Source organism: Gekko japonicus, unplaced genomic scaffold, assembly GCF_001447785.1.
Source record: "Gekko japonicus isolate JY-2015 unplaced genomic scaffold, Gekko_japonicus_V1.1 scaffold4221, whole genome shotgun sequence".
NCBI classification, from domain to species: domain Eukaryota; kingdom Metazoa; phylum Chordata; class Lepidosauria; order Squamata; family Gekkonidae; genus Gekko; species Gekko japonicus.
The window spans coordinates 12604-29205 of NW_015176101.1; the positions used below are offsets into that span (position 1 = coordinate 12604).

The 16602-nt window shown below is 48.9% G+C and overlaps 1 protein-coding gene across 1 annotated transcript in view; it reads right to left on the reverse strand.

Moving 5' to 3' along the window:
- Nucleotides 1-8842: 8842 nt before the first annotated feature.
- WIPI2 (WD repeat domain, phosphoinositide interacting 2) overlaps nt 8843-16602 on the reverse strand; it is a 55649-nt gene continuing 47889 nt past the window's right edge. The window contains exons 10-12 of the mRNA XM_015426754.1: nt 16060-16167; nt 11275-11372; nt 8843-9586 (exon numbers count right to left, since the gene is read on the reverse strand). Of these exons, the coding sequence (XP_015282240.1) occupies nt 9474-9586; nt 11275-11372; nt 16060-16167 (319 nt within the window). The 3' untranslated portion in view covers nt 8843-9473. The remainder of the gene's footprint in view (nt 9587-11274; nt 11373-16059; nt 16168-16602) is intronic.

A 16602-nucleotide genomic window follows, 5' to 3' on the forward strand; every position in this document is an offset into this window, starting at 1 on the left:
CAGGAATTTTAAGCCTGGGTGCAGCTCACAACTTGTGTCCTTAAATGAGCCATGTAAAACCTGCACAGTATCACAAACCTTTTTGATGTGACGATTGCACTGTTTCTAGAAGCTGGAAGGTTGTTTTTTTATATATATAATTGGCTGCATCTGCTGTCATACTTTTAAAAAATCCTGGTTTTATTCTGCCTTACCTTAATTTACCTAGCAGTTCGAAAGTAAGACATTGCAAGTAGATAAATAGGTACCCCTTCGGTGGGAAGGTCACAGCGTTCCGCGCGCCTTGGTGTTTAGTCATGCTGGCCACATGACCACGGAGATGTCTTCAGACAGCGCTGGCTCTTCGGCTTTGAAACGGAGATGAGCACCGCAACCCTAGATTTGGACTCAACTGGCTTTCAGGCAAGGGAACCTTTACCTTTACCTTAATTTTAAATGGGCCCAACTCTGCCAAATGGTGGTGCTTTCCCTTCGTGCAACCAAGCTTTCTGACCAGTGTTCCCTCTAAGCTGAGTTAGTGTGAGCTAGCTCACAGTTTTTTAGCCTCCGGCTCACACATTTTTGTCTTAGCTCAGGAAGGATGGCTCCAGAGCAAACTGATTTATGCAGTATCCAAATGTCTCATCACAACTTTAATGCCAGTGGCTCACAAAGTAGAATTTTTGCTCACAAGACTCCGCAGCTTAGAGGGAACATTGTTTCTGACCCGTTATTTGACATCGTGAGGCATGCATTTCTTTTTTCCCAAAAAGCAACCGATATCAGCCGTCCTTTAAATAATACGCAGGAACACTCATGCTCCCACTGCAAAAATTGACACTAAAGGTCAGGACAACCGTAGTAATGATTAAAAACCACCACCATCCTACTCAATCTTCTCCAATTAAACACACACACACACACAGAGTAACCTTCATGGAAAATAAATCAGAAGATAAGAGGGGAGTGTTTTTGTATGGTGGGGGAATTCAATGTTCCCTCTAAGCTGTGGAGTCTTGTGAGCAAAAATTCTACTTTGTGAGCTACCGGCATGAATGTTGTGAGCCAGCGATTTGGCTACTGCATGCATTAGTTTGCTCTGGAGCCCCATCCTCTTCCTGAGCTGAGACAAAAATGTGTGAGCCGGAGGCTAAAAAACTGTGAGCTGGCTCACACTCACTCAGCTTAGAGGGAACACTGGGAGGGATGCCAGCCTCCAGGTGGGACCTGGAGATCCCGCTGGAATCACAGCTCATCTCCAGACTACAGAGATCAGTTCCCCTAGAGAAAAGGGATGCTTTGGACGGTGGATTCTATGGCACTGTAGCCCACCGAGACCCCAGGCTCCACCCCAAAATCTCTCTCACACGCCCAGGTGAATGCTGATGGCCACTTTGGGGTCAGGAAGCAATTGTTCTCCGGGCCAGTTTGACCGGGGATCCTGGAGGTTTTTTGTCATCTGCTGGGCGTGGAACGGGTGACTGAGGGTGTGTGGGGGAGGTATTTGTGAATTTCCTGCCTTGTGCAGGGGGTTGGACTAGATGACCCCGGAAGCCCCTTCAAACTCTGTGATTCTAATCTGAATCTGGTCATCATAACACACACACCCATCCCCTACCGGTGGCCGGGGGGATCTGGCAATCGTAGTGCGTGGGGAAAGCATTTCTCTGTGCATATGTTAAGAGTCAAAATGTTATTTTAATCCTCGGCGGGGGGAACCAAAGCAATCGTTGCACACTGACCTCCCGAAATGCTAATCGCCGCTCATCTGGGAACACATGAGAGGCCGCTTCCAAAGCCGAAGTTTTAGAGGCCTTCCAAGTCTTCCCCTCCCACTTATTTTAAGCGGCTTTTTGGGAAAGAAGCGGAGCGGCGAGGGAGAAGGGCTGACGGCCGTTTCCCTCTGACTGCACAGCCTCATCGTATCGTTTTGCTTTTTGGTGGTCTGGGCCGCTTTGAGTAGCAGTAGCAACAGGGGTCATTTCCTGTAGGAGCACACAGGAGCGGAGCTCCGACAGTAAAGAGCCCTGGGGGCGGGCACATGCAACAAGCCCCACCCCCTGCTCCCAGCAGCCCTCAGTCAGAGCAAGAAGCAGCCAGGTAAGCTGCAGAGCTCCCCCCGGCCCAAAACAGTCCAGTGGCACCTTTAAGGCTGGGTTTTATTCAGGTACAAGTTCTCCCTCCCCTGCGAGGACACGCCGCGTCCCCCCCCCCCCCAACAGCTAGCAATCCTCCAAAACAGTCCAGTGGAGCCTGAGCAGTGGGTGTTGCCTTCTGACACACTTCCGGTGATGTCAGGGGGTGTGGCCTATGCAAATGAGTTATGCTAATGAGTTATGCTAATGAGCTCCTGCACCTCTGTTTCTATGAAATGACCCGAGTAGCAAGTTGGCACACAGGGCCTACACCGAGGGAAAACTCTGGCCTAGAGCAACGCTCCCTCTAAGCTGTGGAGTCTTGTGAGCAAAAATTCTACTTTGTGAGCTCCGGGCATTAAAGTTGTGAGCCAGCGATTTGGCTGCTGCAAAAATCAGTTTGCTCTGGAGCCATCCTCCCTGAGCTGAGACAGAAATGTGTGAGCCGGAGGCTAGAAAACTGTGAGCTAGCTCACACTGACCCAACACTGGCCAAGAGAGCAACATTTCCCCAATGCGAGGCTGACCTCTCACAAAGCCGACTGGGTTAATAGCCTGGAAACGAACATAAGAGAAGCCAGTGTTGGATCAGGCCAATGGCCCCTCCAGTCCAACACTCTGTGTCACACAGTGGCCCAAAATACCAGGTTATTTGTTTTTCCAGCAATGAGCAAGTTGCAGGGATCAGGTACAAGAGACTGGATAAACATATGAAGCACAGAGTGCCGAAACAAAGTGAAGTCTTTGCTCATTTCTACCTCCAAAGAAAATATGCATTTCTTCACACCTTGCAAGGAGTAGTATGTCTTTGGCAGAGACCTTCACTGCTCTGGTCGCAACTGGTCTCGGCCAGTGTTCCCTCTAAGCTGAGTGAGTGTGAGCTAGCTCAGAGTTTTTTAGCCTCCGGCTCACACATTTTTGTCTTCGCTCAGGGAGGAGGGCTCCAGAACAAACTAATTTATGCAGTAGCCAAATTGCTCGCTCACAACTTTAATGCCGGTAGCTCACAAAGTAGAATTTTTGTTCACAAGACTCCACAGCTTAGAGGGAACATTGCTGCTAAGAGAATAAGGGTCAGGAAAGGGGTTCTACCCTTCTTGGAGTGGTGAAAAACAATGCAGCTGTGCCGCAGAGCTGACCCCAGTTCAGATTAGTGGAGACTTATTGTACTTTTGTGTTTGGAGCGGGTCTCAAGAGAAACCTGCAGCCCGGGGTGGCATTTGAAGGGCCATTTGCTTGCCGGATGGCTTTAGAATTTGGGAATATTTTTGCACACGGCAAAGCGCTGGGATCAGGGAAAACTGTTTTTTTTTTGCTTAGAGGTCAACAGCGGAGACTACAAGGGGGAGTCTGAAAGGCAAACGAGAAAAGATGGAGGACGCAAAGAGGAGAAACGGCACATCGCCCGGGGCTGCAAGAGTCTGAAAGGTTGGCATATTGATCTGTAGAAGGCAGCCTGCCCTTTCGGCTGTAAACCTCCATCCCAATTTTTAATGTCTTCTATTAAGGGCATCCTAATTTTAGATTTTTGATGCTAGTGGGAGCAGCTTGGACTGGATTTGGCCGTGTTTTGTAACATGGGGGGGTTGAATCGACATTAACAAATGCTGTGGATTTCTCTCCCTCCCCCTGGTTATTCTGGGCCTTGCTCCTGATTTATATTCATGAACTCATTTCGAAAATGGTGGGGGGCTTTAAAACACACTTCTGTCATGTACACAAAAGGGACAATTTACTTGACTGGAATCCCAGCGTTAATACCTTCAATGCTGAATTACTTCCCGAGGCATCAAAGAAGAACGGGGCGCAAAGGGTCTTCTCAGCTGTGCTCCGATTTCTCCCTGCATTCAGAATAAATCGAGGTTCTGTACTTTAGGAATTAAGTCCTATCCCCCTTTGGAACGGCCCCCCCTGCGGGTATTCAAACAGGGATCACCGGCCTGTCGTTCCCCCTCAGCTTTACAGGGCTGTCGTGAGGATAAAATGAGGAAGGAAGGACAATGAGTGTTGCTGGGTGACCTGTGGCCAGTCACCGTTGCCCACCTCACAGGGTTGTTGTGAGGATAAAAGGAGGGAAGAACCATTTATGCCTCTCTGAATTCCTTGGTGGAATGGCAGGTTTAAAAAAAGTGCACCAGTTTTGTTGTTGTTCAGTCGCACAGTCAAGTCCGACTCTTCGCGACCCCTTGGACCAGATCACGCCAGGCCTTCCTGTCTTCCGTCATGCTCCAGAGTTTGCTCAATTTCATGTCCGTTGCATCAATGACACTGTCTAACCATCTCATCCTTTGCCGTCCCCGTCTTCTTCGACCTTCAATCTTTCCCAGCATCAGGGTCTTCTTCTCCAGTTAGGGCTCCCTTCTCATTGGGTGGTGGCCAAAGTATTTGAGCTTCAGTTTCATTATATGGCCTTCCAGGGAACAGTCAGGGTTGATTTCTTTTAGGATTGGCTGATTTGTTCTTCTTGCAGTCCAAGGGACTCTCAAGAGTCTTCTCGAGCACCATACTTCAAAAGAATCTATTCTTCGGTGCTCGGCCTTCCTTATAGTCCAACTCTCGCAGCCATACATGACTACTGGGAATACCATTGCTTTGACCATGCGGACTTTTGTTGGCAGGGTGATGTCTCTACTTTTTATCATGCTGTCTAGGTTCGCCATCGCTTTCCTCCCAAGGAGCAGGCGTCTTTTAATTTCATGGCTGCTGTCACAGTCTGCGGTGATCTGGGATCCCAGGAACCAGGGGCAAGTTCCTTACAATGTGCCGCTTTGGACAGCTGTCTCGTGGGCAAAGCCGTTTGTCGACCACTCTGTTCCTCTGTGCTTTCCACTTTTCAACCCCCATTGTCTTGCTTTGGGCAAAACCTCCTTTCTCCAGGACTCCCCCCCCCTCTCCTCTGCCTTCCTCTCCAGGGACCTCTTTCCCCATAGCAGCAAGGATCTGCTCTTCAGAGGCGACGGGATTAATTCGGCTGCGTTCTTTTCTTCAAGCGCGCACAGCCAGGCGAGGTTTACCATCTAGTGGTTACAAAATGAACAACAGGGAGTAAGACCGACAGGTTCAGCACACTTCGGCCCTTTCCGCACGCTCCTTTTAATCCATGTTCACCGCGATGTCCTCTAAGCAACTTGGCACTACAATCCAATTCAACCTTCTTTTAAATCCAGTTCTCTCCCCCCACCCCCACTTTCCACTCACATTAAATTGAGTTCAACCTTCTTTTTATTGGCCCCGGGTTATTTGGATGCTGTTTTGCCGTGGACTTAAATCTTCTCGACTCGAACACTGAGAAAATCCGGAGTGGCAGGAAAATGCGGAAAGAACCATAATACAAACAGGAAAAAGTACGCCATCAAGAGTACCGTCACCAGCACTTTGTTATTTGTTGGATTGCTTTTAATGTTTAATGTTGTTGTTGCAAGTTGTTTAAATTTTGTACATGGTTTTATGGTACAGGGTACCAATTCGTGTAAGCCGCCCTGAGCCTGCTTGCGGGGAGGGCGGGGTATAAATTAAAATAATAAATAAATAAATAAATAGAGACTCATAATCAGGGGTCCTTTCGTAGAAAGAGGTGGAGCATATTAGCATAACTTGTTTGCATATGCCACATCCCCTGACATCACCGGAAGTGTGTAAGAAGGCAACACCCACCGCTCAGGCTCCACTGGACTGTTTTGGATTGCTAGCTATTGGGGGGGGGGAACGTGCAGATCTGTCCTCGCAGAGGAGGGAGAGCTTGTACCTGAATAAAACTTGGTCTTAAAGGTGCCACTGGACTGTTTTGAACCGGAGGGGGCAGGGGGAGCTCTGCAACTTACCTGCCTGCTTCTTGCTCTGACTGAGGGCTGCTGGGAGCAGGGGGTGGGGCTTGTTGCATGTGCCCGCCCCCTGAGCTCTTTACTGCCGGAGCTCCACTCCTGTGCGCTCCTGCAGGAAATGACCCCTGCTCATAATCAATGCTCCCTCTAAGCTGTGGAGTCTTGTGAGCAAGAATTCTGCTTTGTGAGCTACGGGCATTAAAGTTGAGAGCAAGCAATTTGGTTAATGCATAAATCCGTTTGCTCTGGAGCCATCCTTCCTGAGCTGAGACAAAAATGTGTGAGCTGGAGGCTAACAAACTGTCAGCTAGCTCACACTAACTCAGTTTAGAGGGAACACTGCTCATAATGAACTCTAGGGGCCCTGTGTCAATCAGAAGGGCCACGGAATGGAGCTTCCCCAGAGAGAATTCTGCATACGTGAAAACCCACCTGTCAAACTCGAGCACCTGACACTGGAATGGGCTGGCTGAGTTGGCTGCATTGTCCATGCTTGATTTTCACTGCTTGTATTCTGTATCCTTATCGCTGCTCTCGTTTGCCATTGAATTCCTTAGGGGGGCAAGTGTGTGTAGCTTGCTAGGGAGGATTGCTTGGTGATTTTCCTAAGGGGGCCCCCCAAGACATCTTTCACATGAGAGATGTCCTTGGAGAGGACTGTGCCTGGCTAGATAGTGACCGTATATCTTTCAGAGACACTGTAGTAATGCTGGCGTAGGTGTGCGTGGAATTTTGGGGTTTTACTTCTATCCTGTGCTTTCCCACCTTTGCAAATCAGTCCTAACAAAGAGCTTGAACCCACAGCATCTCAAATCTCTAAATAAAGCATTCCCTGCCAAAGTGTGTGTGGAGAGTGATTTGACTGGGAACCTGAGACCACCATGGGGAAAACCTGTAAGTTAAGAAGGCCCAAGAATCACGGAACATGTTTGTTACCCTCCCAAAACCACACAATGCTGAGGGATAAAATATGGTTTGGGGAGGTTTCCCCCCGTTCATGATATCGCCATTGGAGAACCCCAAGGAAGCTTCCAGAGCTGCCCAGAACACCCATCAGATCACCACTGTCCCAACACAATCCGCACTCCCGGGTAGAGATGTGAAGGCCCGGAAAAAAACCCGGAAAAAATTGGGGGGAAACCGTTTCCCCCCAGTTTTTTCCCTGAAGCCTTTTTGTTTTTTTCCGAAAAATTGAAAAAAGAAAAGGGAAAAAATTGATTATGGAACGTTTTATTTTAACATGATGAATAAAATATTTTAAGACAAGGTGTTCAAATATTTTCCAAATCATTCTAATATATGGTATCAGATTGATCTAATTTCTGTGCACTGAGGACAAGCAAGTCCTAGGTTACAAACTGAACCCTCCAATGCAAGAACAAGATGCATTTCTTCCTTTAGGAGATGCGATTGTCAGACGAAAATAAAAAAGTTTCGATTTTGTTTTTGCATGTGGGTGGGTATTCTGTTTGTAATAATTGTTTGGATACACTACATTTTTAATATGCTAGTTGTGATAATTTCATGCCAAGTAAAAATGTCCATAGTCATATTTTATGTTCCTAAAGTAACAGAATGACTTTCAATCTAGAAAAGACAAAAGAAGTGCTAATGTAGCATTTTTTTCAATTTTTCCGAAAATTTCCGTTTTTTTCTGAAAAAAACCGGGGTTTTTTCCAAGCCTCAAAATTTCTGAAAACTTTACATCTCTACTCCTGGGGACCATCTCTTTCTCCGTCTCTCGTCTCGCCCTTTCCCCTTGGTTTAGATTCCGATCCTTTCTCAGTTGGTCAGAAGGTTCACTTATTTTATTTCGGAAGAGAACGTCACGAAAAATGAGAGTGAGTAATAATTTAATCGGGGGGGGGGGACAGATGGCTAACAATCTGAGGAAACAAGAGGTTCACACTCAAACGGGTTCATACATCATTTTTTTTTTGTTCAACGAAACAGATCTAAAAGGTTTTAAAAAAAAAACCCACCAACACAACACCCCCCCTCCCCCAAAGGCACATTACAGCTCTGTAAAAGTGGGTGGCAGTTTCGCCCAACTTTGGTCACTCTTTGCCAGAGTCCAGGCGGTTCCGGACAAGGATCCGTCCCTTCTGCGACGCCCGAGGACTGCCACTCGAAGCTGTGGACGTGGGAGGCGACGCGACGCTTTCGCCACACGGGAGACCTCGGGAAGGGGTGGAGCGAGAGAGGGTGGAGAGCAGAGAGCTCGAAACGGGGGCACGGGGGACATGCGGTGGCTCAACCTGGGCACCGAGAATGTCGAGTGGCATTATCCCATTCTGCATTTCCTCGCCCCCTCTTAGCGGCAGCCAATCACGTGCGGTGGAGGAGTGAACGCCTTTCCCCGCCCCCCGGCCGTCACCAGAGGCCTGCCATTTTCAGCGGCAGCTGTGCGTTTCTCCACCACCCTGGAAGAACCCAGGGGACAAAGCCCGCTCGACTGCAAAACCCAAGAGCAGGATCTCCAGCTTCTGAAGGGACCGACGTCTAGCTGTTAGCAAGGATGGCTAGCTTTCCAAGGATTAAAGAAAGCTTTACGGTGGGAGGACAGTCGCTAAGGAGAAGCATACTTTCGGGGCTGGTAACACGACACCTTTGGACGCCGGACACGCTGGCTCGGTCCGTGGACGGGCGGCAAAGTCAACGCGACTGACAGAGAGGCGGCTTTTAATTCCCGGTCCCTCCGCCGAAGAACGTGCTTCGTACCGTTCTGCCTGTTCGTGTCGCCTCCTTAGGGGGTGAAAAAAAAAAGCGAGAACAATATCCGGAGCGGAGACCTCTTCCCCCGTCCGGAGAACACAAGGACAAGTTCCACAAGTCAGGCAGCGTTCAGGAGGAGTTTTAATTAACAAAGTAGTCCAGGAAAAGAGGAAGCGGGTTGTGGGGGGGGGGGGAAGAAGAGGCCAAAGGAACAAAAAGCGTCCTGACGGTGGTGTTCTGCCACCACGTGCACGTGCGGGGCCATGCACGAAGACCTGTACGTCTGAGCAGGACAATCCGCCAATCCCGGAACTGTAACCTCCCTGCTCCCGGATGGGCAGCCAGGTGTTATGCACATGGATTCGTTCTATTTTTTAAAAAAATGGAAAACTTTTTTTTTTTTTGTTATAAAGTGAATCTGCTCGCTTGGCACAAGAAGGCATGCAAAGCTAGGGAGTGCCGGAGACTGCACAAGCCGCAGGTTTTTGGCAAACAGGAAGAGCAAAATATATATATATATATATGTAGGTAGAGATATATCCTTCACAGCTAAAAGATAAAGCAGGCTTTAGAAGCCACCAAAAGTGAAACCAGGCGTTTCCCCACCCCCGTCCCTCTCCTAATGGCATCGAATCGAAATTACACAGCTAGAATGGGGTTATCTCCATCGGTGTTAGAACTATCTGAGAGTCCGTCATTTTCTCTCCCTCTCGAACGATTCAGGTCAAGGTTCGTAGCAGCACAGACAATGAGCGTCCCCCCCCTCCCAGAAAGGCTGGGCCGGCGCGCTCCACCCTCGGGAGCTGGTCTGCAGGTCCGAGGCTCAGTCTGTCCGGAGAATCATTGGCGGCTGCTCGCTGTCTTCGTCCAATCGCAGGGCGTTGGTGTCGTCTTCGAGGCAAGCGCCACCGACTGCACCTAGGTCCTCCGTGTAGGCTGAAGAGACAGAAAAAAAACGGACGGAACGATGAGAAGGCACGTCCCAAAACACAGCTGAACCGTCTTAGGGCCGACTGAGGTGTGTGGAGGAATCGAGGGGGGACATGGTTCTTTGAACGGCATAAGCAGACCACGTGCTTGAATGCTTCCCAGTGGTTAAATATATCTATATCTATAGATATAAAAGATAAGGGTTTCCCTTGCTCGAAAGCCAGTCGAGTCCAACTCTAGGGGGCGGTGCTCATCTCCGTTTCCAAGCCGAAGAGCCAGCGCTGTCCGAAGACGTTTCCGTGGTCATGTGGCCGGCATGACTCAACACCAAGGCGCATGGAACGCTGTTCCCTTCCCACCGAAGTGGTCCCTATTTATCTCCGTGCAATGTCTTGCTTTCGAGCGGCTAGGTTGGCAGGAGCTGGGGCCAGAGACGGGAGCTCGCTCCGTCACGTGGCGCTCGGGTCTCGAACTGCTGAACTACAGACCTTCCGGTCTGCAGCTCAGCGTCTTCACCTCTGAGCCACCGCGGCCCTACATATATCTATACACATATATAAAAACCCCCAAGGACTATTTACATTACCAGGAAACACACAGGAAAGTGAACTGCTAGCACGGTACAATGTAATATTAGAATGCAGGATGTCTAATGAAGTGTATTGGTGATAGTTTAGGTGAGGTAGCCGTGTTGGTCTTAACTCTGCAGAACAGAGTTTGAGTCCAGTGGCACCATTAAGACCAGCAAAGGTTGATTCAAGGTATACGCTTCTGTGTGTACGCACACAAAAAGCTTGAATGAAGCTTTGTTGGCCGCTGGACTCAAATTCTGTCCCACTGGCAATAGATTCAGGACAACCTAAAAGTTATGTGCTGCATGGATGTATTCGCTTATGGAACTCACTGCCACATGCAGTAACTAGTAGTTCAGAAAGCTTTAAAAGCGGAACGTGTGCTGCCACGAGTGCTGTAAAACAGAGCTGTTCCGCCAGCCCTGTTTGAGGCGGCGGACGCCCAACCACCTGGCCTCCCTTCCTGAAAACTGGCCTATTACATCTGCCCATTCCATCTTGGTCCTGTCATCCAGTTAGCATTGCTGGAACTATGTGAATGAATGTATTGAAGAAGAAGAGAGATTGGATTTATCCCCCGCCCTTCACTACCCGAAGGAGATTTTGAGCGGCTTACAATCTCCTTCCCCTTCCCCTCCCCACGACAGACACCCTGTGAGGCAGGCGGGGCTGAGAGAGCTCTCTCGAGGACTGCTCTTGAGAGAACAGCTCTGAGAGAACTTGTGACTGACCCAAGGCCACGCCAGCAGCTGCAGGTGGAGGAGCGGGGAATCAAACCCGGGTCTCCCAGATCAGAGTCCGTGCTCCTCACCACAACACCAAACTGGGCTCGCTGGTTTTCCTCTTCTAATGTTTAAAATGGTTTATTGGACTGTCACTGTTATAATTGGTTTTAATGGTTTGTAATTTCTTTGTTGCTAGCTGCCCTGAGCGTAACCCAGGCGTCAGTCCGAGCCTAAGTCCGCCAAAGCAGTCGATTTAGAAGCTCCCGACCAAGGCACAGAATGCGACTTGGAACTAATCCTTTGCGACTGTCCCTTTGCAAGGCTTCCTTCCACGCTCCGCTCGGCAGCTGTGGCTTAACTTCTACCATGTCTCGTAGGGCAGAATTCACGTAAGTACCTTTAGTCACGGCAGTACTGTAAGTCTGCGCTACCAGCGGCCGGTCATGTGACGCCGATTCTAAAATCTCGTTGGCTGGCTCCATGCTCCCGTCCAGCCTGCGGAAAGAGCCGAACAACAGAGTGACCACTGGAGTCGTTAGCAAGCATGTCACCGCTACATCAACAAGCAACACCTCCTCACAAGTGCTGTCTTTGCGGACAAAAATGGTGGAATGTGTCACGAGAATCTATTCACTTAGAGGAGGGCAGGGAGCTGTTCCTGTTGGCGGCGGCGGCGGCGGCGGAGGAGGAGGAGGAGGAGGCTGGATTTATACCCCGCCCTTCACTACCCAAAGGTGTCTCAGAGTGGCTGACAAACTCCTTTCCCTTCCCCTCCCCACAACAGACACACTGGGAGGTAGGCGGGGCTGAGAGAGCTCTTTCGAGGACTGCTCTTGAGAGAACAGCTCTTGTCAGAACTACGGCTTGCCCAAGGTCATCCAGCAGGTGCAAGTGGAGGAGGAGTGGGGAATCAAACCCGGTTCTCCCAGATTAGAGTCTGCGCACTTAACCACTACACCAAACTGGCAAAAGAACTTGTGACTGACCCAAGGTCACTCAGTAGCTGCAAGTGGAGGAGTGGGGAATCAAACCCGGTTCTCCCAGATTAGAGTCCGCGCACTTAACCACGACACCAAACTGGCAAAAGAGCTTGTGACTGACCCAAGGTCACCCAGTAGCTGCAAGTGGAGGAGTGGGGAATCAAACCCGGTTCTCCCAGATTAGAGACCGCGCACTTAACCACTACACCAAACTGGCAAAGGACAGGACTTGCAATAATGGGTTGAAATTAAGGGCGGGAAGGTACTGGCTAGATCTTAGGAAAACCTTTTGGTCAGTCAGAGTTGTGCAGCAGTGGAATCAGCTGCCTAGGGGAGGTGGTGAGCTCCCCCTCCCTGGCAGTCTTGAAGCAGCGGCTGGACAAACACTTGTCAGGGATGCTCTAGGCGGATCCTGCATTGAGCAGGGGGTTGGGCTAGACGGCCTCTAGGGCCCCTTCCGACTCCGTGTGATTCGATGATTCTGTCAGTCCAACACCAACAGCCACTGATTCACACTTTTGTTCCTGCCTCTGAAGAAGAGTGCTTGCACACGAAAGCTTATACCATGGAACAGGGCTTTTTTTGTAGAAAAAGCCCAGCAGGAAACCATTAGCATAATAGGCCACACCCAACAGCAGAAACCTATCAGCATATTAGGCCACACCCCGACAGCACAGTTTTTTAGCATAATAGGCCACACCCCATGTCTTTCCTTGGCTTGCTAGGGCGCCCCACGGCTGTGCGGAGCCCGGGCAAGCTGGCCCTTGGACAGGCCGGGGAAGGTGCGGGGAGTCATTTAAATGCTGCCCCGATCCTTCCAGGGCCCCCTGGCCTGCCCGCCTCGGAGTTGCTGGAGGGGGGGGGTTGATCTCCAGGCCTTCCCGCTGTCACCACACATGCAGAAGTTTTGGCTGTAGTGGGCGTGGCCAACTCTGAAGCCAGCCGGAACTCCGTTCCTGTGTGTTCCTGCCCAAAAATAGCCCTGCCATGGATAAATCTTTGTGGGCCTTAAAAGTTTTATCAGACGCAAACTTTGTTCTACACTTTTGGATAGTCTTTCTTTTTTTAACCGTCAAGTCAAGCGGACCTCTGGCGACCCCTAGTGGGGCTTGGAGGGAAGGGGCGTTCAGAGGTGGCTTGCCCCTGCGTCATGACCCTGGTATTCCCTGGCAGTCCTCCCATCCAAATACTAGCCCGGGTCGGCCCTGCTCAGCTTCTGACGAGATCGACCTGGCCTGGGCTATCCGGGTCATGGCTAGACGTCTGGATACTCTGGTCCATTCAGGATTGGCTCGCTACAGATATAACGCTGCCTGAACAATCAGCCGACTGACTGGGAGCACCCTCTGGGCATGACACCTAGAGATGTGAAATTTCCGGAAATTTTGAAGCTCGGAAAAAAACCCGTTTTTTCCCCAGTTTTTTTCGGGGGAAAACGGAAATTTTCAGAAAAATTGAAAAAAAAAGCTACATTAGCATTTCTTTTGTCTTTTCCAGAATGAAAAGTCATTCTGTTACTTTAGGAACATAAAATATGACTATGGACATTTTTACTTGGCATGAAATGATCACAACTAGCATATTAAAAATATAGTGTATCCAAACAATTATTACAAACAGAATACCCACCCACATGCAAAAACAAAACTGAAACCTTTTTATTTTCTTCTGACAATCGCACCTCCTAAAGGAAGAAATGCCTCTTGTTCTTGCATTGGAGATCTCAGTTTGTAACCTAGGACTTGCTTGTCCTCAGTGCACAGAAATTAGATCAGTCTGATACAGTATATATATATATATATTAGAAATGATTTGGAAAATATTTGAACACCTTGTCTTAAAATATTTTAGTCATCATGTTAAAATAAAATGTTCCATAATCAATTTTTTCTTTTTTTTTCTTTTTCCAATTTTTCGGGGAAAAAACAAAAAAGGCTTCAGGAAAAAAACGAAAAAAACCCGTTTCCCCCCAAATATTTCTGTTTTTTTCCCGGGCCTTCACATCTCTAGTGACACCCCCACCTTGTGCTTTAGGAGCTAACCACAGTGCAGCATACGTGCCTAGAGTGGCAAACTGCAGTGTCTGGCCATGATCAGAAGCAGGTATGCAAACTCTGCTTCGGAGTTAACCCGCAGCTCGTGAGCTCACAGCTATGAACACTCAGTCCTGGTTCGCTCTCAAAACACTCAGCCATGGTTAGCTCCGCAAACCAGAGGATTTGAACCCACGGAGGACTGAGGAAGGAGCCCTGGCTCTCTTGAGGAGACAGTGAGACAATAAGAAGAATCACAGTAAATGCTAGCTAAAGGTAAAGGTAAAGGTTCCCTTGCTCGAAAGCCAGTCGAATCCGGCTCTAGGGTTGCGGTGCTCATATCTGTTTCAAAGCCGAAGAGCCAGCGCTGTCTGAAGACTCCTCCGTGGTCATGTGGCCGGCATGACTAAACACCAAGGTGCACGGAACGCTGTTACCTTCCCACCGAAGCGGTACCTATTTTATCTACTTGCAGTGTCTTGCTTTCGAGCTGCTAGGTTGGCAGGAGCTGGAACTAGAGACGGGAGCTCAGTCCGTCATGCGGCACACTCGGGTCTCGAACTGCCGAATGAATGACCTTCCACAGCCTGCAGTTCAGCGTCATACCCACTTGAGCCACTGCAGCTCCTTAAATGCTAGCTAGTTGAACTCAAATTCTTTCATTTATATAAGATGGTTGCTAACCCAACGGTATTATTAGAAAACATGTTAAGAGTGTAAAATAGGTAATTCTTAGATAGATATACTGAACAGAATATCAAGCATATTATTAATGTTCAGTAGTTTGTATTGTTTGCGATTCTCTGTCTCAATTGTTTTATATTTATGTAATAAAAATTATTAAAATTTAAAAACAAAAGAATCACAAACCAGATAACGATAACGACAAACACAACAAAAGACTGTGAAAATAAACGCTAATATTCACATCCATTGTTGATTCTTACATGGCAATAATAAACCATACAGCAGAACTGACAATGTGTACCAGCAAAACATCAGCATACAAATATACAAAAACACATCATTGCAAATGTATAGACGTTCCAGAAAAGGACCAATGAATACCAACTTTGAAACAATTCAGATTAGATTCTCTTCTAAAGTGTGACTGGTAGCCCAATTTGAAGCCTTTCCTTTTACGATTTTGAACCTTGATGGTGTGTAGAACTGATACTGGAGATTTAAATGAACACAATCCTATCTGTATGTAACTGAAAGCAGTCCACCTCTGGGGAAGATATCCGAAATGGGGTATTTATCCAGAAACTTCGTAAGGATTTTGGACTCACTGGAAGTTTTGCACTCTTCATGTGAAACCCATTGGACCTTTTCTGGAACATCTTTAAATTTGCTGTATTTATGTACGCTGATGTTCTGCCAATACACACTGTCAGTTTTCCTCTAAGGATTATTATTGTCACGTGAGAATCAACCATGTGAATAGAGTGGTTTAACTTTATTTTCACAGTCTTTGTTGCGTTTGTTTCTCAAGGAGACAGTAGTCTCTCTCTCTGCACAGGGCCATTTGCATCTGGATATGTGCAAAGGCCGGACCCGATGCAAGCTTACGCAAAAGTAAGTTCAAAAGGACTTGCCGATCGGGAAATGTGGGCCAGACCGTGGCTGAAAGGCCTTCTGTCATTTGCTTCTGAGCCACGCCTAGTCCTTAAAGGTAAAGGTGAAGGTTTTCCTTGCTCGAAAGCCAGTCGAGTCCAACTCTAGGGTTGGGGTGCTCATCTCCGTTTCAAAGCCGAAGAGCCAGCGCTGTCCGAAGACGTCTCCGTGGTCATGTGGCCGGCGTGACTAAACACCAAGGCGCACGGAACGCTGTTACCTTCCCACCGAAGTGGTGCCTATTTATCTACTTGCAATTTCTTGCTTTCGAACTGCTAGGTTGGCAGGAGCTGGGGCCAGAGACAGGAGCTCACTCCGTCACGTGGCACACTCGGGTCTCGAACTGCTCAACTACTGGCCTTCCACAGCCTGCAGTTCAGCGTCTTGACCACTTGAGCCACCGCAGCTTAAAAGGCACTCTCAATTCTGATCGCTGCTGGAGACCAGCCTGGCACACGCTCCGACAGCTCCTTCTATTTCAAGACTGGTAACCCTCAAACAGCTTGGATCCAAAACGAGGGTAGCCCGCGAGGGACCCACGCGAGTGCTTACTTGTGCTGCTTCATCAGTGTGCATTCGCCTCCTTCCTGGGGGTCCAGGTTGTACATGTAGAGATACCCGTCCGCGGCTCCCACTAACAGGCGAGGAATCTTCTGAATCCTGGGAATGGCAGAACGGCGGGGTTCAAGAAGCGAGAATTAGAAATCCCTCCCGGCTGATGTGTGCTAGACTGGCTGCACGCACCACAATGCGATGCCAATGCTGCCGGATTGGAGTACGGGCAGGGGTCATTTCCTGCAGGAGCGGAGCTCCGACAGTAAAAAGCCCAGGGGGCGGGCACATGCAACAAGCCCCGCCCCCTTCTCCCAGCAGCCCTCAGTCAGAGCAAGAAGCAGCCAGGTAAGTTGCAGGGCTCCCCCCGGTCCAAAACAGTCCAGTGGCACCTTTAAGACCAAGTTTTATCCAGGTACAAGCTCTCCCTCCTCTGCGAGGACAGATCTGCATGTTCCTCCCCCCCCATAGCTAGCAATCCAAAACAGTCCAGTGGCACCTTTAAGACCAAGTTTTATCCAGGTACAAGCTCTCCCTCCTCTG